This window comes from Vipera berus (genome assembly GCF_964194415.1).
Source record: "Vipera berus genome assembly, chromosome: 2".
In the NCBI taxonomy this organism is placed as follows: Eukaryota; Metazoa; Chordata; class Lepidosauria; order Squamata; family Viperidae; genus Vipera; species Vipera berus.
This window is the reverse complement of record NC_138203.1, coordinates 284,615,725-284,640,187: the sequence shown is the minus strand read 5'-3', so window position 1 is coordinate 284,640,187 and position 24,463 is coordinate 284,615,725. Positions and strand designations below refer to the sequence as shown.

At 43.2% G+C, this 24,463-nt stretch overlaps 1 protein-coding gene across 1 annotated transcript in view; it reads left to right on the top strand.

Annotated features, from left to right (window-relative positions):
* The window catches only part of LOC308661144 (alpha-2-macroglobulin-like), a 104,353-nt gene extending 81,681 nt beyond the window's left edge, over positions 1–22,672 (top strand). Inside the window, exons 25-36 of the mRNA XM_081315935.1 lie at positions 1,975–2,059; positions 2,344–2,500; positions 4,232–4,306; positions 5,672–5,837; positions 9,238–9,467; positions 9,651–9,863; positions 12,507–12,634; positions 12,932–13,022; positions 14,776–14,844; positions 15,771–15,873; positions 16,087–16,128; positions 22,082–22,672. Coding sequence (XP_081172061.1) covers positions 1,975–2,059; positions 2,344–2,500; positions 4,232–4,306; positions 5,672–5,837; positions 9,238–9,467; positions 9,651–9,863; positions 12,507–12,634; positions 12,932–13,022; positions 14,776–14,844; positions 15,771–15,873; positions 16,087–16,128; positions 22,082–22,107 — 1,385 coding nt within the window. The 3' untranslated portion in view covers positions 22,108–22,672. The remainder of the gene's footprint in view (positions 1–1,974; positions 2,060–2,343; positions 2,501–4,231; positions 4,307–5,671; positions 5,838–9,237; positions 9,468–9,650; positions 9,864–12,506; positions 12,635–12,931; positions 13,023–14,775; positions 14,845–15,770; positions 15,874–16,086; positions 16,129–22,081) is intronic.
* The last annotated feature ends 1,791 nt before the right edge of the window (positions 22,673–24,463 follow it).

The following is a 24,463-nucleotide window of genomic DNA, read 5'->3' as shown; positions in this document are numbered from 1 at the left end:
TGAGATTTAAGGTGCTGGTACTTACCTTTAAAGCCCTACATGGCTTAGGTCCGGGATACTTGCAGGACCATCTGCTGCCGGGAACGAATTCCCATCGTCCAGTACGCTCACACAGAGAAGGCCTCCTCAGGGTACCGTCAGCTAGGCAATGTCGGCTGGCGACCCCCAGGGGGAGGGCCTTCTCTGTGGGAGCGCCAGCCCTATGGAATCAGCTCCCCCCTGAGCTTCGGATGGCCCAAAACCTCCAATCCTTTTGCCGCGGCCTCAAAACACTCCTGTTCCACCAGGCTGACCTGGACTGACAGGCATTTTAATTAATTTATATTTAGAATTTTTAATTTATTTTTAATTCTTTAATTTTAATTTATTGCACAGATGATTTCAATTTTATTTTTATCTTGATTTCTGTACTTATTATATGTTTTGTTGTTAGCCGCCCTGAGTCCTTCGGGAGATAGGGCGGGATATAAATCCCATCAATAAATAAATAAATAAATAACTAAAAAGGTTTTATAAAACCCAGCTAAAGGCCTAGGACTGGAGCAACAGCACTCATGCCCACAGAGAGGGCTCTGCATGCCTCCTGTGGCACGCATGCCATAGGTTCGCCACCATGGCTCTAGAGTCAGACGTGACTGGGCAGGGGAAACCTTTCCTTTTATTGATTAAGGATATTGATAGTTGTCCCAAAGATGCTTTTTCACAAGGCAAGTGTACTTTCTTCTTTTTCTTTGAAGACATTTCACCTTATCCAAGAAGCTTCTTCAGCTCTGACTAGATGGTGGGGAATAGAAAGACTTATACTCCTTGCAGACAGCTGGTTATTTGCATTCTTTTAGAGTTGTTAAGGCCACCTGGAGGTTTATCTGTGTCCTCAGGGTCACCTTAGTGCAAATGGGTGTGGAGCCTTCTTGGAACTGTTGAAAGGACTGTGTTGTAGACTGGAGATAGACAATGTCGTATCCCTCCCCCTCTGTTGAGAGAGGGCTGTTCAATTTAGCATAGATGGCCTCTTTGATCCCTCTTTCAAACCAGCGGTCCTCTCTGTCCAAAATGTGAACTTTGCTGTTTTCAGAATCCTTCCATTCCCCACTATCCAATCAGAGCTGAAGAAGCTTCTTGGATGAGAAGAGAAACATCTTCAAAGAAAAACAAGAATGTCCAGCTACCTCATGAAAAAGCATTTTTGGGACAACTATGACCTGGATCACTTGAGAATCTCCATAGATATTTATTGATTAAGGACCTTGTAAATTAGGTCAGGTTTCATTGGCTGAGTCACACTGGAACTCTTCAACTGTTCAGAAAGAGAGGGGCAACCAAATACCTTTCCCTTGGGTCATCCTATAAAGGTAAAGGTAAATGTTCCCCCGCACATGCGTGCTTGTCGTTCCCAACTCTAGGGGGCGGTGCTCATCTCCGTTTCAAAGCCGAAGAGCCAGCGCTTGTCCGAGAATGTCTCCGTGGTCATGTGGCCGGCATGACTAGATGCCAAAGGCGCACGGAACGCTGTTACCTTCCCACCATAGTGGTCCCTATTTTTCTACTTGCATTTTTACGTGCTTTCAAACTGCTAGGCTGGCAGAAGCTGGGATGAGTAACAGGCGCTCACTGTGTTACTCACTCTGGGTTATCCTATAGCAGCTGACAAATGGCCAGAGAACAAATTATAAATATAAGGAGAAATGGATCCAGTTGGAAAGGAGTGCATCCAACAGTTATTTTGAAATTTGTACACTCTCATAGGGAAGTGCTATTTATTGGGAAAAGAAGCTGTAGGCAAGCACAACAGCTAATGGTTAAGTTGTAGTTTTTTTTGGGAGGGGATCTCTGGCCATCAACCAGCTCTGCCTGGTTTAATCCCATTTTGGAAACAAATTGGCTTAGAAAGTTGAAGAAGCTCGTTGAATTGGAGTTGAAAGGGGATTTGCGCATGCCTCTTTGCCCACCACTCATGTTCATCTTCTGCTTCAGGCTATCAAAGGCAACTGAACTACAAACATTCTGATGGTTCCTACAGCACTTTTGGAGAAAGCAGCTCGGCGGAAGGAAATACCTGGTAAGATTTCTTTGTTGTATGAAAAAATAATGCTCAGCGTGGCTGCTCCTCTCCCCTTCTCACTAACAACAAAAGCTAAAAGCACTTGGTAGCCCTTGGAATAGGAAAATCAGGAAAAAAATCAGATCTTCCAAGATGGTCCTCCAGGAATGGTTTTCCTTGTTCCATGTGAAGGAAATGATTCTTTGTGGACCAAGAAGGCCTCATTCTGAAGAAGACTTTACACTAGAAAAGTTGATACAAAGAAAAATGAAAGCTCTCTTACATTCTGGGCTATCTTGTAGGTTGACAGCTTTTGTGCTGAAGAGTTTCAGCCAGGCGGCCTCCTCCATCTACGTGAACCCAAATCACATCACTGATGCTCAGACTTCACTGGCACTGAGGCAGCAGGAAGATGGGTCCTTCCTAAAAAGAGGGTCTCTGCTGAACAACGCACTAAAGGTATGGAGGTGGGGGGGGGGAATATCTGTTGGGTGATAGTTTTGAGTGTGGTTTTGGTGGAAATGAGGTCAGTGTCAAGCTTCTTTCAGACCAGAAAACAATTCAACGGATAAACAATATTCTGGGAACTTTTTAACAACTGCTTTTTATTGTAGCAAAGATGAGAAGCCATTATGGAAGAATTCTAGAGATTGCAGTGCATCAAACCCTACATATAGTGAAAACAGTGTTCAAATTTATGTGCTCAGAGTTGTGCAACAAGCTGTGAACTGCGATTCACAGTTGAGATGGAAGACCTGGTTTCCATCTGTTTCTTGCACTTGTAATTGACAGGTCTGATATTTTATGATTATTTTACTTTTACTTTTATTATTATTATTATTATTATTATTATTATTATTATTATTATTATTATTTATTAATTATTATTATATTTATTATTGTTATTATTGTTATTATATTGTTTTATTTTTAATTTTATTATGTTAATTTTATTTAATATTTTTATTTTTATTTATTAAGAAAACTTATAAAACCACCCAACTCATGGTGATACCACCCTTCCTCCCTCCCTCCCTCCTTAATTCAGTTCCATTCTGTTCACTTTTCTATCATGCTGATCAATATAGTCCTGATTACCTTTTGATAATTTCTGCCTGATCTTCCCCTAGATTGGAATAACAGTTTTAAAATAGGATGGTAATTTGCTGGGAGACCTGTTGACAAGATTGGAGTTGCCAATCGGGCTGGAAATGATCATGTTCTCACATTGGGGATAAATTTTGCATAGTCTAATGAGCTACAACAGGGGTCTCCAAACTTAGCAACTTTAAGACTTGTGGACTTCCAACGCCAAAAATTTCCCAACCAGCCATGACGACTAGGCAATTCTGAGAAAAGTTGAAGCCCACAAGTCTTAAAGTTGACCCCTGACCCCTACCAATGTGATTGTGCAAAATGCAATATTTGCATAGAGCAGGTTTTTCTTTTCTACTTTTTTTATTGCAATGACTGGGTTAGTCCTCTCTTACTCCAAGACTATCCTTTAGTTTAGGGCCATCATATGTGGGCTGAAAAGTTCCCAATGACCACTAGGTTGGAAACAAAGGGGGTGCAATTTCTGCACCCCCTTTGCTGCCCCCTTGTGGCTTAGCAAATGGCCTTAACTCACTTAGCCACATTGCCTCTTCTTTAAGCATCAAGGTTTTGATTATGAGCAATTGGGGAAGTGGTAGAAGGCCGTACCAGAAGGCAGAAATGGAGAGTTATACTGCCTAAAATAAGATGAAGCTTCAGCAAAGGGCAAAGGAGACATGGAATGAGTAGAAATAGCATAGCACTTAGATTTATATACCACTTCGTGGCGCTTTACAGCCCTCTCACAGTGGTTTACAGAGTCAGCCTCTTGCCCCCAACAATCTGGGTCCTCATTTCCGAACCTCGGAAGGATGGAAGGCTGAGTCAACCTTGAGCCGGTCAGCATCGAACTGCAGTGGGCAGAGTCAACCTATAACACTGCATTCTAACCACAGTGCCACTTTGGCTCAATGTCAATGGAGGTTGGAAATGTTGACACATCTTCCCTTGGATGGAAGCATCCAGAATATGCATAGGCTGGGGGAGGGGGGAAACACATCCTGCTTTTGTGTGAGTGTGATGGGATACTGATTTTGTAAAGAGGGCTAGAAAGATGACAAAAGGGCTGATATCTGCCTGTCTCCCTTCTTCCAGGGTGGGGTCGATGATAAGGTTTCTCTTTCGACCTATATCACCATAGCTTTGCTGGAAATGCCTCTGCCTCACACAGTAAGTAAACACCCTCTGAATTATTTCAGGGCAAACCATTACTATCTTCTGGCCAAGGAAATTATTACTTGCTAAATTTATTTGCCATGTGTCTCGCCGGGGGTCTATTCTAGGCAGCTTCCAAGAATGAAAAGGAAGACTTGAAAAGAGTGTGAACAATAAAATAAACAAGGGGTCTCTAAACCTGGCAACTTTCAGATTTGTGGATTCCAATTCCCAGAATTCCTCAGCCAGCAATGCAACCCTTGTGATGATGCTCGCACAAGTGGGGCTGTGCATGCACGTGCATACATGCCCATACATGCCCATTTGGCCAGCCACTCACGCAGCCCAGTGGCCAAAAGGCTGCAGCCTGGTAGACGGCTGCAGCCCACAGGTCGGGGACCCCTGACCTAGGTGACTGAGAATCGACATAGTCACTGGCATTTAGCTATACCCCAGGCAGAATGTGAAATGGTCCTGCTGAACTTGTTTCCTGCAGAATTATGGGCAGGGAGTGAGAAAGGTGTGATGACCCAGGGCACAGCACAAAGGCAATGCAGTGATTTGGCAATGTAAACAGTTCTTTAATTGCTGCAAATTTCCTCCCAATGCTCCGTTTGCTGGCAAGTCTCCAACAGTAGAACACACACACATACACACGCACCTCTCAGCTGACACTGGCTGAAAGCAGTTTCAATACAGCCTGATTAGTATAGGAATGTAAAGGCCATATAGATAACAAAGAAGAAAACATAAACTTAACGAGTCCATTTGAATCCCAGCTTGCCTGAGTCGTTTTCAAAGAGAGAATCCGAAATACAGTCCGAGGTCATAAAAACGTTCAATCCACATGGTCAGCTAGTCGGGTAGTCAACGTGTCCAGGTTTTCCAAACAGAAGGCATAGAACAAGAGCAACAATACACAACCCTCCCAGGATTCAATGTTTGTTCCCAACAAATGCCCCACCCCGCAGCGTCTCCTTAAATCTCAATCCCCAGGTGTGCCTTGCGGAGTGGGGCAGGATGCTGTCCTCCCGAGCAATTGAGCCTGCCTGCGTTGTTCCCTCCTTCTTTCCACTCTCCGTGCTGTAGGATCAGGTGGGGGTGGGCCTTGCTCCTCACCTGAGCTCTTGTCTCCCCTGTCCCAAACCTGAAAGGCCCTGGCCTTACCTCGGCCTGCTCTTCCCCACAGTCCTCTGAAGCCACAGACACCTGTCCCTCGGCCTCCATAGGGTCCTGTTCCAGCTCCATTTCCTTCTCAGGTTCAGGCTCAGATGGAGGAATGACACAAGGCCTGGATCCAAATTGAACCAGACTTTGTGAACCCATCAAGTTTTTGTCAGCGGCTACAATTGCCCGCCTTATGTTTCTCACCCTCGGCAGCACATTTTGGTACGAAATGCCTTGCATTTCCTGGAGATGGCCTCTCAGGCGGAAGAGATCCACATTTACTCCCGGGCTCTGCTGGCATATGCCTTCACTTTGGCAGGGAATGAGGAGAGGAGGCAAGCGATGTTGGAGTCGCTTCAAAAGCTCGCTGTGAAGGAAGGTAAGAAGCGTGCGCTTGAGGCAAGGTGGACGCATGATGCTCAGGCTGTTGTGCAGGATGCGTTCTGTGTCGGACGTTTGTGGAGTTTGGCTTCTTCTGGTGCTCTGCTGCTTATTTATTAAATTTATATAGCCAGCCATTTCACATACAAGTAGTCCTGGACTTACAGCCGTTCATGTAGTTACCGTTCAAAATTACAACGGCAAAGAAAAAAGTGACCTATTAACCATTTCCCACGCTTGCAACTGTTGCAGCATCCCCATGGTCACGTGATCAAAATTTGGTCGCTCGGCAACTAGCTCACGTTTATGACAGTTACAAGGTCCCGGCGGGGTGTGTGTCACGTGATCCCCTTTTGCAACCTTCTGGCAAGCAAAGTCAAAACGAGAAGCCTGATTCCCTTAACAACTGGGTCACTAACTGAACAACTGCAGTGATTCAGTTAATAAGAGAGCCTTGGTGGAGCAGTGGGCTAATGCCTCCTTAAGTAACACCAGCTGCCTGCAATTATTGCAGGTTCGAGTCCCACCAGGCTCAAGGTTGACTCAGCCTTCCATCCTTCCGAGGTAGGTAAAATGAGGACCCAGATTGTTGGGGGCAATTAAGCTGACTTTGTAATAATGCCGCTTGGGTGTGTGTGTGTGAAAGCCCTAATAAGCAGGCATATACATAGAATGAAGGCTACTGCTAAGCTTGTAAGCCGCCCTGAGTCTTCGGAGAAGGGCGGGATATAAATGGAATTAAAATAAATAAAAAATAATAAAATTGTGGCAAGGAAAGTTGTTAAATGGGACCAAAAAAAAATCACTTAACAACTGTCTCTCTTTGCGATGGAAATTTTGGGCTCAGTTAGGGTCATAGGTCGAGGACTATGGGAAGGAGGTCAAAAAAAGTCAAGATGGTAGTCACATCGGTGCGATTGAAGTCCTACTCTCTTTTTTTTTACGCATGCATTTTAGCAATTTTGACCATTTCCTTGCAGGTACTTCGGTTTGCCCCAAACTTCAGCTTCAGCCAAAAGAATAAACTTATGGAATTTACGCATGAATTCCATAACATGCCCCCCTGCATGTTACATTTCTTTTTACAGGTAGTCCTCGACTTACAACTTTTTTTAGTGACTGTTCAAAGTTACAACAGCACAGAAAAAAGTAATTTCTGAGCGTTTTTCACAGTTATGACCCTTTGCAGCATCCCCGTGATCACGAGATCAAAATTCAGGTGCTTGGCAACAGGTTCCTATTTATGATCGTTGCTGTGTCGTGGGATCCTGTGATCCCCATATACGACTTTCAAATTCAGTGGGGAAGCCAGGTTCACTTAACGACCAGGTTACTAGCTTACCAACTGAAACAATTCACTTAACAACTGTGGCAAGAAAAGTCGTAAAAATGGGGCAAAACTCACTTAACAAAGGTCTCACTTAACAATGTACATTTGGGGTTCAGTGGTGGCCATACGTTGAGGGCTACCTGTATTTATCCATAATCTTCTTAATCTGCTTTTCACTAAAAGTGGCTCAGTGGGTTAGGACGCTGAGCCTGTCGATCAGAAGGTTGGCAGTTTGGTGGGTCGAATCCCGAGTGCCGCGTAACAAAGTGAGCGCCTGTTACTCGTCCCAGCTTCTGCCAACCTAGCAGTTTGAAAGCACATAAAAATGCAAGTAGAAAAATAGGGACCACTCCGGTGGGAAGGTTACAGCGTTCCGTGCACCTTTGGCGTCCAGTCATGCCGGCCACATGACCACGGAGATGTCCTCGGACAAGCGCTGGCTCTTCGGCTTTGAAACGGAGATGAGCACTGGCCCCTAGAGTTGGAAACGACTAGCACGCATGTGCGGTGGAACCTTTACCTTTACCTTATCCTAGTAACACTTGGCATTATAGCAAGACCCTCTGATCCTCTATTAAGAAGATCTAAGGTTTGGGGAAAGGGGTGGACAACGCAGAGAATAAGAAGGATAATCTTGATGGACATAGGCTAGAATCATTACTAAGGGTAAAAGGAACTGAAACATTTTTTTTTAAAGTCCAGAACCATGAGACAACAGTTTGAAGCAGTTTGAGCAAATTTATTTATTTATTTATTAATTGATGGGATTTATATCCTGCCCTATCTCCCGAAGGACTCAGGGCGGCTAACAACAAAACATATAATAAGTACAGAAATTAAGATAAAAATAAAATTAAAATCATCTGTGCAATAAATTAAAATTAAAAACTAAAAATAAATTAAAAATTCTAAATATAATTAATTAAAATGCCTGTCAGTCCAGGTCAGCCTGGTGGAAAAGGAGTGTTTTGAGGCCGCGGTGAAAGGATTGGAGATTTTGGGCCATCCGAAGCTCAGGCTGCTGACCCCCACCTGCCCATCTATTAGATCAGCGAGCTTCCCCCCCGACGGAGGTCTTTGGGATGATGGCCACTGTCCGATGGTTTGAGCGCCATTTAAAACCCTCCTGAACTGGTCTGGAGGGTGGAATCACCAGGGACCACCTGAAGCTAAAAATGGAGGTGGGATGTGCCGGATGGCCCCCGAGATAGCAGTTATCCCCTCGGGATCATACTTGAAATCTAGATGCTGCCCTGATTCACTGGATATAAGAAGGGGAGAAGGTCCAGTACAATTATGGGGGTCTTTGGTGCTCTCTGAGCTTGGTGGTTTTCTTGCTGACATTTCATGACCAAACCACCCATATTTCCCCCGAAGATAAGACTGAGTCTTGTATTAATTTTTGCTCCAAAAGATGCATTAGTGCTTATTTTCAGGTGAGGTCTTGCTTTAAGTATTAATTTCAATAATATTATTTATTTATATTTAATGATATATTAATGGTATTATTTTATCATTCAATACGCCCGTTATATGTTGCAACGGACATGCTAAATGCGTTTGTCTGGCTGACAATGAGGGTTTATTTTGGGGGTAGGGCTTATATTATGAGCATCCTGTAAAACCATGCCAGGGCTTATTTTCCGGCTGGCTCTTATTTTTCATGAAATACAGTAGTAGCATCATCAGATTATGTTATTGGAGCCAATCTCAATACAGATAGTTTTAGCCTTCCTGAGGAGTTGATTTCCTGGTCTGGTCTACATGCTGGGTTAACAAATGATAAAAAAATTGGAGAGTTACTCAATGAACAATAAACCAGTGGAACGGCTTGTGGGTGCTCCATCAGTGGAGACTTCTAAGAAGAGATTGGACAGCCGTTTGCCTGGAATGGTATAGGAGCTTCTGCTTGAGCAGGGGGTTGGACTAGAAGACCTCCAAGGTTCTTTCCAACTCTGTTATTCTGATAAATAGAACAATATGTCCTTGAGATGCCAAAGGTACTTGACCAATGGTGCTGCCTCGATGGGGCAACCCAATGCTACAACCCTTCATTCTCTTTCTGAAGAGGATGGCTCCATCCACTGGGAGAGACCTGAGAAGCAGAAGAAGACCCCCAATCTTCCATATTACCACCCCCTTGCTCCCTCTGCTGAGATAGAGATGACCGCCTACGTTCTCCTTGCTTACGTGGCCAAAGAACCATCCCCGTCCCAGGAAGAATTAACGACAGCGACTGCCATTGTCAAATGGTTGATCCACCAACAGAATCCCAATGGAGGATTCTCTTCGACGCAGGTACAGTCCCTCCCTATGGATTTTCAAAGGATACTGGAAGATGTTGCCATACTCTCTGCACCAACTTGGGGGGCCTGATGTTTTTCCTGATATGCCCTCCAGATGTGCTGAGTCTTAACTCCCAAGATTCCAGCTGAGGTGCGCAATCCAAGAGAGATGTCCTAGCTTTGTTTTCTCTTGCAGGATACGGTGGTGGCTCTCCAGGCCCTCTGCCAGTACAGGACAATTACTTATTCTAAGGATGGCGTTGACGCCAGAGTGACCTTGAGTTCAGGAGATGCTGTCCTGACAGAATTCCATGTCGACAGCACCAACTCTCTGCTGCTCCAGTGCCAGGATCTGCCCCAAGTGCCAGGGGACTATGCGGCTGAGGTCACCGGTTGCATCTTTATGCAGGTGAGTGTCCTGGGTCAGCCACTGAAGAAGGAAATTGCTTTCCATTGCCAATAAAGATTGCTTGGACAGATTGAAATGGTATACAGATAGTCCTTGACTTACCACCATTCATTTGTATGTAAAGAATGGTTGCTTGAATTGCGTATGTCTAGTTTAACAAAGAGAAGGTCTTGGGGTGACATGATAGCAGTCTTCCAGTATCTCAGGGGCTGCCATGAAGAAGAGGGAGTCAAGCTATTCTCCAAAGCACCAGAAGGCAGGACAAGAAGCAACGGATGGAAATTAACCAAAGAGAGAAGCAACCTAGAACTAAGGAGGAATTTCCTGACAGTGAGAACAATTAATTAGTGGAACAACCTGCCTCCAGAAGTTGTGAATGATCCAACACTGAAGTTTTTAAGAAGAGATTGGACAGCCATTTGTTTGAAATGGTGTAGGGTTTCCTGCCTAAGCAGGGAGTTGGACTAGAAGACCTCCAAGGTTCCTTCCAACTCTGTTATTCTATTGTATCCAATTTAGTTTCAGGATCCAATCTGGGTCGGTCACTGGGACCAGAGGTTTTGTCTTCTGAGCTTTCGGACTCGTGCTGGAGCCCATCTTCAGGCAACTTCTCTCCAGCAGAGTGTGTGGTATTTATAGTGCCTGTTGTAAGTGGCTTTTTAGATGTTGATTGGGGTGTGTTGATGGCTGGCTTTTAAGTCTTTGGCTGTTGTTTGCTTCTGCTGCCCAGCCATCACCTTCTAAGTACTTGGTAGGCTGGTGGTAAATCAGCACTCCTGTTAACTGACGGGTCCCAGGCTTCAATCACTTTCCTGGCTGTTTTTGTGCCTGCTCATACAACAATCTTAGTAGCTGCAAAATTGAATGTGTTTCCTTGTTCAGTGCAAAGTGAGCTATCATTGCAGTGTGAGGCTTTCTCAGGCTTCAATCACAGTGATTGAGCAAACAAGCTAACGACTTAAAAGCCAGCCATCAACACACCCCAATCAACATCTAAAAAAGTCACATACATCAGGCACTATAGATACCACACAGTGAAGAGCAAACACTCTGCTAGAGAGAGTCCAAAAGCTTGGAATACAAAGCCTCTGGTCCCGGGAAACGACCAAGATTGGATCCTGCAACATTACCCTGGGACGCATATATTCACCTTCATTTATTCATTTAGTGACCATTTGAAGTTACAACAGCACTGAAAAGTGTACCCATGGCCGTTTTTCACACTTATGATCATCACAGCATCCCCTGTGGTCGTGTGATCAAAATTCAGCTGCTTGGCAACTGGCTCATATTTATGACAGTTTATTTTATTTAGTTACATTTATATACCGCCCTATTCCCTGAGGACTCAGGGCGGTTTACAGGAAATTAAAAAATCCACCATACAAAAGTTAAAAAAAACCAAATTAAAAAATATTAAATTGACCCTGTATACTTAAAACCCCAATTAAAAATTTCTCCTCAGCCTGGGCCCGAGAGCTCAAAGAGCCAGGTCTTCAGGCCCCGGCGGAATGATCGGAGGTCGGGGGCAGTCCTCAGCTCCACCGGCAGCTGGTTCCAGAGGGCAGGCGCTCCCACTGAGAAGGCCCTATCCCTGGGTGTCACCCGCCGGCAATCTCTCACCGGCGGCACCCTGAGCAGACCCTCCCTGTGGGAGCGCACTGGGCGAAGGGCGTTTGATGCCGGCAGCAGGTGTTCCCTCAAATAGCCCGGACCCAGGCCATGTAGGGCTTTATAGGTAATAACCAGCACCTTGAATTTCACCCGGAGGGCAACCGGAAGCCAATGCAGCTCGCGGAGTAGAGGTGTTACATGGGAGTATCGGGAGACCCCCATTACAACTCGCGCGGCTGCATTCTGCACCAGTTGAAGCCTCCGAGTGGTCTTCAAGGGCAGCCCCATGTTGTGGTGTCCTGGGGTCACGTGATGCCCCTTTGCGACAAGCGAGGTCAATGGGGAAGCCAGATTCACTTAACAGCCATGTTGCTAACTTAACAACTGCAGCAAGAAAGGTTGTGAAATGGGGCAAAATTCACTGAACGACTGTCTTGCTTAGCAACAGAAATTTTGGGCTTTTTTGTGGCCATAGCCCATGCAATATTACGTGTATTGCACGAGCTCCTCCTTTACTTTTCTGGGTTTTGATGCCATTATGTGGCGGAGCCTGTGTTGTGACAACACCGCCATCCTCGGTTGCCACAGAAGCATAAGAGCACCTGTTTGCGATGGTGGCGAACATACGTGAATAAGGTACCAGTAAAGAGAATTTTGGACTGGAAGGAGATAGAAATGTTCTTTGATAGCTTTCAGGTTTCCCACAATCCTCCTTGGAGAATGGAGCTCCATGTTTGTTAATCTCCAAGTCTTTTGTGAGCACCACGTTTGTGGTCACAAACTGTGTCACCTGAAATCCTTGAGGGTAAAGAACCTCTGTCTGGCAGGGACTAAATTTAGAGGCATCGCTTCGGACAAATTCTGAAGGTATTTGCGGTAGGTTGAATAGTTCCCGGACTGTGTTCCCTGCCTTTGCGAAGTGACGGATTCTCCCACTCTGTGGGCCCTTCTGCGTTCAAATCGTAACCATGCCTCTCGCTTACCACTGGTCGTTTGGAGAGAGACACAAGTGTGCTGCTTCTTTTTCAGACCAACCTGAGGTATAACATCCACCCACCCCAGGAGGAGGCGCCATTCAAGTTGCTTGTGCAAACAATTCCTCAAGATTCCACTGAACCTAAAGCCCACCAGACCTTTGACATTGCTATCAACGTCAGGTAACGGGTCAACCCTGAGCACGTGGGCATATGCATGGGGGCAAAGGGAACCTATCCTTGCTGTTTAGCCAGTGCTTCTCCTCCAGGGATGGGCAACTTCTAAGGGTTCGAGGGCCGCAACGTGGCTCCTCCACCTTTTGAAAAGCCATTGTTCTGCACTCCAGGAGGGAGTGGATGGAAGCCCTGAGGGCACACCCGAGCTTTTATGAATCTGCATGCAGCGTTTCGCCCTTAAGCTGTGCATTTTTACTTTTTAAAAAAATGTGACGTGGCTTCTTTCTTTTCTTGGTTTCCCAGTTACACTGGCCAACGCGGGGTTTCTAACATGTTAATTGTCCAGATTAAGATGCTATCCGGATACATCCCAGTGAAATCGACCGTAAAGTTGGTAAAGACTTTTTTTCTCCCCTCCAAAGAATTTTTGCTCTTGGCAACAAAGCTGGGTCTGGAGAAGTTAAGAACTACCCTTTAACGTTCAATCAGGGGGCTTTCGCTCAGGTTCGCCTGGTGCGTCAGTTGTGGCCCTATCTGGACCGGGATGCCCTGTGTACGGTCACTCATGCGCTCGTGACCTCTCGTCTGGACTACTGCAATGCTCTTTACATGGGGCTGCCCTTGAAGACCACTCGGAGGCTCCAACTGGTACAGAATGCGGCCGCGAGAGTTGTCTTGGGAGTTTCCCGATACTCCCATGTTACACCTTTGCTCCGCGAGCTGCATTGGTTACCAGTTGTCTTCCAGGTGAGGTTCAAGGTCTTGGTGATGGTTTTTAAGTCCTTACATGGCATGGGTCCAGAATACCTCGGGGACCACCTGCTGCCGGCGTCGACTTCCCTCCGCCCTGTACGTTCCCACAGAGAGGGCCTCCTCAGGGTGCCTCCGGTCAGAGAATGCCAGCTGGTGGCCCCCAGGGGGAGGGCCTTCTCTGTGGGCGCCCCGGCTTTATGGAACCAACTGCCGGTTGAGCTCCGGACGGCACCGGATCTTCGCTCCTTCCGGCACGGGCTAAAGACCCATTTATTTGAACAAGCTGGCCTGGCCTGATGGGGGAACGTTAGGGTTTTAATGGGTTTTATATTGTGATTGTTTTAATTGGGCAATTATTTAATCCTTTTTTAACTTTTGTATTTCTATTTATATGCCCTGTTCACCGCCCTGAGTCCTCCGGGAGAAGGGCGGTATATAAATTTAATAAATAATAATAATAATAATAATAATAATAATAATAATAATAATAATAATAATAATAATAATAATAATAATAATAATAATAATAATAATAATAATAAGAATCAGAATCAGAATCAGAATCAGAATCAGAATCAGAATCAGAATCAGAATAGAGCTGGCAGAGACCTTGGAGGTCTTCTAGTCCAGCCCCTTGCTCAAGCAGAAGATCCTACACCATTTCAGACAAGTGACTGTCCAGTCTCTACTTAAAAACCTCCAATAATGAACCACCATTGCGCTTCAGACATTGTGGGTCTTCATCACTGAAGTTTTTTAAGAAAAGACTGGACAGTCACTTATCTAAAATGATATAGTGTGTCCTGCTTTTGCTAGGGGTTGGACTAGAAGATCTCCAAGGTCCCTTCCAGCCGTATTCTGATTGACTGAAATACCAAAAGAGGAAGGGAGGCAAGCCCTCTGTGTAGAATTTTGCAATTATTTACAATACGTATTTAATCAAGATAGCATTTAGTTGATCAGGCTGTAGCACATGTGAGTTGATGAGGTCAGAAGGGTGAGGTAATTGGGATGAATACGAAGCTTTCTTGAGTTAAAATGGGAAGCCCTTTCTTTTAAGGGTTCTTTCTCCCTGGCACTTTATTATAGTTTATTTTCTGAATTAATAATATTCCTGTAAGTCTCTTAAGAGTGTTGACATTTTATTTTCCCTGGGAGAATGTATTTGAGCTGGGGGATAACGCCAACATCTACTTTACTGCTTCTGAGTCTTCCTGCAGTTCACCTCCAGGGATCATCTCAAGTTCTCCATTTTGAGAGAAATCCCCTTCCCCTTCTACATAGATAATGCCAGGAGTGGTTTGGTGGTTCTCCATGAGGGCCTTCCCTTCCTTCCCTTCCTTCCAAGCCAAAGAGTTTGGATTATGACACCAGCTTTTCCCTTTCTTCACCAGCTGGAAGAACGTCATTTGATCCAGCAGGCTGAAATTTCAGCCACCCAGGTCCTCCTGTACTTGGAACAGGTAAGTGGGGCTGGTGAACGAGAGTTGTGGTGGGCGAACTCTTCCTCCCTACAAGAAGATAGGGCTCATGTCATGTGATAAAATTAGCTCTGGTCACCAAGATATTAAAAAAAGTGATTGAGACTCTTGAAATGGTGCAGAGAGTAGCAACAACGATGATTAGGGGACCGGAGGCTAAAATTACGAAGAACAGTTGCAGGAATTAGACATGTTTGTCTAGTGAAAAGAAGAACTAAGGGTGATATGATAGCAGTCTTCCAAGATTTAAGAGGCTGCCCCAAAGAAGAGGGGGTCAAGCTGTTCTCCAAAGCAGCTGAAGGCAGGACAAGAAGCAACAGATGCAAACTAATCAATGAGAGAAGCAACCTAGAACTAAGGAGAAACTTCCTGACAGCTAGAAGAATTAATCAGTGGAACGATTTGCCTCTAGTCTAGAAGTTGTGGGTGCTCCAATACTTTAAGAAGAGACTGGACAGCCATTTGTTTGAAATGTGTTATAGGGTTTCTTGCCTGAGCAAGGTCTGTTCCGATTCTGTTATTCTGTTGTACAGGTTGCCTTCAGAAGTGGTGGATGCTACATCACTGGAGGTTTTTAAGAAAGACTGGACAGCCACCTATCTGAAAGGGCATAGGAGCTCCTCCTTGAGCAGGGGGTTGGACTAGAAGACCTCCAAGGTCCCTTCCAGCTCTATTCTGATTGGTTGTTCTGTTCCTCTCTGGTGGGAGGGAGTCAGCTAATCCTCAGAGGTCCTCTATGGATAGGGCCAAAATATGTCCTTGGTCTTAAGAAGTTCAGGTAACTAGGGAACTTGGAAATAGCCTTGCAAGAACAAGGTCCCCATTACTTCCCTGTGGATAGTTGCATACTTCAGAGAAGACACTTCTCTAGCCTCTTGAATAATCCCATCATTTCTCTTGGTCTGCAGCTCAGCAATGTAAGCCAGAGTTATTCCTTCAAAGTCGAGCTTGAAACTCCGGTCCAGGACCTGAAACCTTCCTGGGTGAAAGTCTACGATTATTATGAAACCGGTGAGAAGGGGATCCCAGTGGGGAGAGGCCTGATCGGCGTACTTAATTATTTTTCAAAATCCATATCCTTCTTCCAAGTTTACCCCAAACTTCAAAGGTGTTGTCAAAGTGATAAGGGCTTTGACACCAGTTCTTGGAAACAATCTAATGCAGCATGAGGACTAGCGAAATTATGCACTCTGACAGTTGCTCCTCTTTTGTTTGCGTTTCCAGATGAGTTTGCCATCTCGGAGTACACCGCCCCCTGCAGCACAGGTGGAGTATAAACAGCAACCGATTTTTGCCAAAATTCTCAATTTCAGACATTTCTTTTCTCAGAGAACATCACAGGATTGTTTTATTTTAACAAGAACTTCCAAATATTTCGATATTGCTCTGTTTCTGCAGAGTTAAGAACAATCCTTTCCAAAGAGCAGTTAGATATTGCTATTGAGAACTTTTTAATGTGAATTTTGTTATAATGGTGTGGAACCCCAGTTTGCAATCTGTATATGGACAGAATCTTCCTGAAGCCCATTTGGGACACTACACTGCAGAAACCAGCCTCTTTTGTGGCTGCGATAGCCCCATGGAACAATCTGGTTTTCCTACAAATATGCCATGTTGACCCCACCCACCCCCTGCAAACGCCGTGATAGGAGCATGCTTACATATAGTTTTACATCCAGTTTTGATTGTCATGATATAAAAAAGACATTGAGACTCTAGAAAGAGTGCAGAGAAGAGCAACAAAATTGATTAGGCGACAGAAAGTTAAAACATATGAAAAACGGTTGCTGGAATTGGTATGTCTAGTTTAATGAAAAGAAGGAATGACATGATAGCAGTCTTCCAATATTTCAGGGGCCAAAAAGAAGAGTGTGTGTGTGTGGGGGGGGGGTTTCAACCTATTCTCCAAAGCACCTGAGGGCAGGGCAAGAAGCAATGGATGGAAACTAATCAAGGAGAGAAGCAACCAAGAACTAAGGGGAAATTTCTTGACAGTGTGAACAATTAATCAGTGAAAGAGCTTGTCTTCAGAATTTGTGAATGCCCCAACACTGGAAGTTTTTAAGAAGAGACTGGACAGCCATTTGTCTGAAATAGTATAGGGTTTCCTGCCTGAGCAGGAGGGTGGCCTAGAAGATCTCCAAGGTCCCTTCCAACACTATTCTGATTCAAAATACTTAGATGTCATAAAAGACATAACAAAATACCACCATTTATCCTTACTAACATAACATTATAGCCAGTGCCTACATTGTTAATGATAGGTCTAGTGCAGGAGAAAAGCATTTATTCTGTAAAGCACTGATTATCAGAGCAAGAGAGAGCAATGTCTCTCAAGACCACATGTACACATTATTCTGTTCTCTATAAGAAGAACACTTGTGCTGGATCCAAACAAAGCCCACTTTAATCCAGCATTTTGCTTCTTACGGGACCAACCAGTTGCTTCTTCTTCCAGATGACCAGCTTCTTCTGCTTCCATCTGGAAATCTGGAGCCCAGATACATGTTCAAGGCAGATTTTGTAGGACCAGTTAGACCTGATCCTCTCCTGCATTTTTTTAAATAATTGTTTATATGGTTAATTGGTTGATTTATTAGTCTCATCAGGTCCATGTAAGCTCGTAACAACCACATAGATTTTCTCCATCACAGTCTTTCCATAATCTGCTCTTTCAGGTCACCCAATGATGCCCTCATCACCACTGACACTAAGTCCCTTGTTGCTAATTGTCCTCTTGTCTTACCCTCCACCTTTCCCAACATCAAAGCCTTTTCCAGGGAACTAAGTCTTCACAAAGTAGGATAATTTCATGGTCAAAGAGTAACTCTCAGGTGGGAAAGACCAGATTCTCATGTGAAGTTCCAATTAGACTAATTTATAGTTTATCCCTATGCTCAGGAACCTACTCAAGTAATGATTACCACTATTTGGTGCTAATAAAGGTAAATGAAATTCAAGGGGAGTCTGTTGGATTTAGTCCATTTGTGGCTATGAAGAGATTCTAAGCTAAGTCCTCTTTTGACTTCACCCCCCGTTTGTGCCATTCTTTCTCCTACAGTACCACAAACGAACCTCCCAGGCTAGGCTGGACTTTTCTTTTGTTTTGTTTGATATTTATCATGTATATATTTATTTGTTGAAGCTTTTCAACTGCCCCAAAGCTGAAATTCTCTGGGTGGTTGGTTGGCAATAAGACACACTAAGAAAACCGTAATTTTAATAAAGACATATGCAATCAAATCAAGTGCGAAATGAAAACACCATATAAACTAGACAGTGACACAACAACCATTCAAAAACTAAAATAATCTTGAGTTAAAGGCCAACTTAAAAGGAGGGGAACATGGAAAAGTTCTTCACCTGGTGCCAGAGTGAGACTCATGTGAGCATCTGTCGAGCTTCTCCAATGAATAATTGCACAGGTAGGGTGCTGCTACCATAGAAAAATCTTTCCCGCTTTTAAAGGCCATCTCACCTCTCTTGATTTTGTGTGAGTGTGTGGGACAATATAAAGGTCAAATCTGAGGAATATCTTCACAAAAACACTTTAATTGACTTACCTTAGCTTTTGTATTGACAACAACATCTACAAAACCATGGGATTATCTTGGGATTCAACGGAACATACTGACTAGGGAAAATGCTTGGCAAAAAAAGGGCCAAAGCCGGAATTAAGAAATTAGTTGAAGGGATTCATTTGATGGAATATTTAAAGATTAAACACTTGTTTGAATACGGTTAAAGAAATAAATTTTTGAATACAAATGAATCTTAGCTTAGGAGGGATAGGCTCCTTAAGCAATACAGTATTTTTATTTTTATTTTGCCTATGATACGAGAAATATAAAAATGTGTGGGAAGATTCATATGAGGGAAATGTATTAAATATTCAAATATAATAGATTTTGAAGATTTGAATAAGTTTTTCAAAAATGAAACATTGATTATTAAGTTATTTAGTTTAAGAGGGATATGCTTTTTTAGATAGTATATTATTTTTCTCCTTTCTTTGTTCTATTTCAAGATACGAAAAATGTATAGGTTGGGATGGTTCATATGAGGAAAAAGATTTCAATATATGTGTAATTAACTAAGAAAATTTTAACAAGTAAAAATGCTTTCTTTTGAATATTGTGGGGAAAATAAATTTAAATGAAAACTCTAAAAACAGGATCTACGACAAGGTGATCTAGATGATTAATTAGAAAAGAAGTTTAATAATGAAGTGGAAGATATTCACAGACATTTAACTGTTATTTTTCAAAAAAAATACCAAGAAATGTTTTGATTTAAGGTTGATAAAAGAGAATATTATTGGAAGTAGAGAAAATCAAGGAAAATTACTATGTGGAATGTGGAACTATAAAAATTAAATGTTATTAATTATTTGTAAATACAAACACTGTTTACCAAATATTAATGGTGATATGTAAAAAACCCCAAATATGTATGTATACACACATACACACACATATATAACACACACACACACACACACACAAACAAACACACAGACACACACACACACACACACACAGACACACGCAGACACGCAGACACACACACACACACACATATATATATATATATATACGTAGATCTAGAGTCTATATATATATATACGTAGATCTAGAGTCTCGGGTTTCTTCCCGCGTTCCTTTCATCTTTAGAAAGTTGTGGCGACGTTTCGACGAAATCCCATCTGTCATCATCAGGCCGGAGTGTTCCTCCTGCTGCTACCAGGAGCAATGCGTGGTCTGGCTGTTCCTTTCCTTCCAACTGCCGGTGGGGCTGTGTTCTGACTGGGAGGAGGCGTGGCTGCTTTCTGATTGGGTGGGGGTGTCCTCCGACTGGGTGGAGGCGTGGTTGTCTTCTGATTGAGTGGAAGCGTGGCTGTCTTCTGATTGGGTGGATGCGTGGCTGTCCCCTGATTGGTTGGAGGCGTGGCCGTCCTCCGACTGGGTGGGGTGTGTTCCGAATGGGTGGGGTTCTTTGTTGTGTTGTAATATCCTGAGTGTTGTGATTTGGTGTCCTGAGGAGTGGGCTGTGTAGTGGCCTCCAGAGCTTTGGTTTGGCTCCGAGTTCGAGGACCTGCTATGTATCTCTGGTATGGGTCAGTCAGGTTCGTGTGTGCGTTCTTCTGCTTGGGTGATGGCCCTTTTGCTTGACTTGTTCTGTCTTCTGTGTGGGAGAGTTTTTGTTCTGGGTGTGGATGATGACGGATGGGATTTCGTCGAAACGTTGCCACAACTTTCTGAAGATGAAAGGAACGCGGGAAGAAACCCGAGACTCTAGATCTATACATACAGACACCCGCGAGAATCTACGAAAACAAATATATATATATATATATGTGTGTGTGTGTGTGTGTGTGTGTGTTATATGTGTGTGTATGTATATATATATATGTGTGTGTGTGTGTGTGTGTAAATTACTAACAAAGAATTAAGGGAGACTGAAATGCATTTCAGTGAACCGCCCTGAGTCCCTAGGGAGAAGGGCGGTATAGAAATCAAATAAAACTAAAACTAAAAAATTTCTAACTTATTAGTTTTCATCAGTCAGCCATACCCTTCTGAGATTCGAACCTGATCCACATACAAACACCTGCAAAAACCTCAGAAAACATATATATATCCAGTTTTTCTTTGCCGTGTGGCCAGATTACGAAGGTGTCATCTACGTATCTGAGCCAGAGTTTGGGTTTGTGGTTGGATTTTTCTAGAGCGAGGGTTTCAAAGTGTTCCATGTAGAGGTTTGCGATGACAGGTGAAAGGGGTGATCCCATGGGTGCTCCTTCCATTTGTTTGTATCTTTGTCCATTGTAGATGAAGTATGTGTTAGATAGGCAGTGGTTGGTCAGATCTAGGATGTGTTTTGGGGGGTTGTATTTATTTAGGATAGCTGTCAAGCCTTCTTTGATTGGCACTTGGGTGAAGAGGGATACTACATCGAAGCTCACAAGTAGGTCACAGGGCTATAAGTTTAGTTTACTTATGATCTCTATGAATTGGAATGAGTTTTGTACATGTGAGGTGATGGAATTTGCGTAAGGCTGTAGTTGTTTGGCAAGAAATTTGGCTAGATTTTGTAGAGGTGAGCCTATGGAGCTGACTATGGGTCTGAGTGGGGTTCCTTCTTTGTGTATCTTGGGCAGACCATAGAGCTTAGGACATCTGGATGATTTTTCTCTGGGAATGATTGTTTGCTGGATCTCTTCACTGATGGGGGTGGCTTTTATTTTGGATTTTGTGGTTTTTTCCAGGTAGGTGGTGGGATCTGTCTTGAGGAGTTTGTATGTGGAGTCTCGGAGTAGGTTGGATAATTTGGTATGGTAGTCAGATGAGTTCATTACCACTGTGGCGTTGCCTTTGTCTGCTGGCAGAATGATTATACTGGTGTCTTTTTTTAGGTTAAGTAGTGCTGTCTCTTTGGGTAAGTTGCTTTTGGGTGGTTTGCTGGTGCAGAGGATGTTGGTAACTTCGAGTCTGATTTTGTTGGCGTCATCAGGGTTAATTTTGGTCAGGCTGGATTCGACTCCGCATATAATGGTTTCCGTGGGAATGTGTTTGGGAGCGACTGCAAAATTAAATCCTTTAGACAGGACGTTGGTTTTGGCTTTGGTGAGAATCCTATCTGAGATGTTGTGCACAGTTTGTTTCATGTGTTGCTGTGAGAGAGGAGGGGTTTGTTTCTGGCGTTCCTTTAGTCTTCGGAGTTTATTGGTGTGTGTGTCTGTTTTGTAGGCAGTCTCTGTTTCAGCTCTCCAGACAGCGATTTGTTTGAATTTGTCCCAAAGTGTGGGGTGGATCTTGTTGCTGAGTTTAAGGTTAAGTGTGAGGAGGTCTCTGTTGATTCGGTCCAGGAGGAATCTTTTTGTGTGGAGTTCATTTCTGATTAGGGCCAATTCAGTTCTTATCAGGATGCGTTTGATGGCTGCAGAGTTGGAGTGGAATTTCAATTGGAAGGATGTGGGGATTAAATTTTGATCTCGGCAGTTGCGTAGGAATGTGAGGTCACACAGAATGGAAGCTCTTCGTACTTCGAGTTTTTCGTAGGTCCTAGTTAGCTGGTGGATTTCCTCCCCGTAGAGGTAAGATATTTGTTTTCTGAGGTTTTCGCGGGTGTTTGTATGTGGATCTTTGGTCATTCGGGTGTATATATGTATATATATATGTGTGTAAATGTGTAAAATTTCATGCTTTTTCTTCAACAGACGAAGAGGTCAAAAAAATCCGTTAAGCAAGAAAAGCTCCAGCCAAGCAAAACAAGGAAGAATCAATCATATTTGCTCACCCCCTTTTTTCTGTACAAAAACCCACTGCATGTATGTGCCCAATTTACTGTCAACTTCTGAAACGAACCTGGCTGAAGTCATATTTGTCAATCTACGTTGCCACATAGGTTTGGGGGCAAGAGGGGAAGGAAAAAAAAAGAATTGCTAGACAAAACATGGAGCGGTCCCTTGGGAACCAAGGTCATTCTCCAAAGGAATGGAGATGTGTCCCAGAGCCTGCCAATTGCTTTCATTGGGTAGCATAATCAATAGCATAATGCAGGGGAGGGAAATGTTATATGTAGTTACACTGAAGCCCTAGGCCTAGGGGAAAGTTTAGAGTTGGTTTCACTTTTGACCTTACCAATATTATGTATCTAATAAACATGTGCTTTGAGGAAACTTCAAGCCTCAGAGTTCTGCTTTATTTGGTTGGAACCGTCACATTTACACTGACTTCCAGGAGACTGACTACTTACATTTTCACCAGTTATGGTGTCAGAAAACGGGTACAGATCGCCACTGGAGATCCAGAGCAGAAATTGTTTTACTTTCTCCAATCATTGGATGAAATAAAACAAGTTTTTTTCCTATTCCATCAGAGTTTCTCAAGTGAATCTTGTAACGAGGATATGTCTAAAGGTGTCTGTAGGGAGTGGTGGGGTACGGGGGGCAGTTTTGCTAAGAGCTGCTCTCAAAATTGGAGAGAACCAGGAAAATCATTGAGGCGGGATGGGAAACCAAAGTGCGGATTGAAGGAAGCCAAAGTAAACCAAGAGGAAAAAAAATCAGATACGGATTAACATTTAATGCAGTAAATGAATCAATGTATAAAATTAATATTTGGCCGGTTGAAGATATGGAACAGCAGATATGTTTACACATACATATTCAAGATCGGTCATTCTCAAGCATATAGGAGAAGCATTGAAAATTATGGTTCGAAAAGTCAATGGGTGAGCTCCACATTTCTCTCAAACTTTAACGTTTGAGATATGTTTTCTTAATTTTGACCACTTGAAGATGTGTAAACCCAACTCCCATAATTCCCCAGCCACCTGGGGAAACTAAAAATGAACTGTGATGAGACTGTTTCTTAAGGTAACCATTTTTACAAATTCAATCCCGTTTTTTAGAATCTCTTGTAATGAAAAAAATATTTCCTTTCCTTCTCTCTCCTCTCCTCCTCTCCTCCCATCCCACCCCACCCCACCCCATCCCATCCCATTGTGATCTCTTACAATATTGCTTAGAATATTTTTCCAGAAATCAAATCTTCGGCTTCTTTTTTATACACTGACCTGTATATCCTTTTATCATTTTTCTCTGATTGTCTTGGCTGAAATAAAAGAACAGATTTGTACAGATTATCCCAGCCAGTGTCAATTTTTTCTTGTCCTAAACTAACTTTTGGAACCGCACAATTTACTATTGTGGAGAATGCTGGAATTGTTAAGTCTAGAAAAAAAAACTGAAGGGAGTCATGATATCAAGGTTTAAGTACATAAATAGTGTCATATCTGAAAGATGTTCATAGATTGTAGCTATCACAATTTGGTTTCACTATCAGAAAAAAAAATGTCCAGGTGGAAAAATTGAGGCTAGAAAAGAAACTGGAACAAATTCAGATAGACGCACAGTATTCTTCTGTCAAACTAAACAGATTTTTATTGTTAGCACTGCAGAAGAAATATTTCATGCTTATGTTTCCCACATGCAGGGACCTTCGATTAACAACCAAGTATACATTTGTTTACAGAGCTTCCTGCAGTTCCTTCATTGTTTGCATGGCTGTCCCTATAATCCACACATTTATTAAACTCAGTGACTGAGCTGTGTTATGTTAACTCCCTCTTTAAAAAAACAACAACAAAACACCTTTGCTTCATTTTTGCCTTCTTCTTCCATCTTGGAAGAAATGGAATTAAAAAAAATCTTGGTCCTGCTATGTCCCTCGGTTACACCTGGATGCCTTTTTCTAATGCAGGCCTTTTTCTCCAGCAAACAAGTCCTTGGTGCAGCCAATCTGCTGCCTTGGGCGATCCTTACTTCTTTCTTCAGCATTTTCGCATCCCAGTCTTGAGACAGTTGCAGCAATGTCAGTTCACTCACAAAAATAATGCTCTCACTGTCACGGAAGAATTAAGCTTCCTATCAGAGGAGGATGGACCGTGGCTCATCTGATGCATGGTGAATATCAAAGAAAGAAAATCCGAGGCATATTCTACAGTAAAACTTTTAACGAGCAAAACAAAGCAAGACCTAAACTGACTACATCTCTCGTCAGGCAGAAGAGAAAAAAAAACGTAATAGAGTAACTGT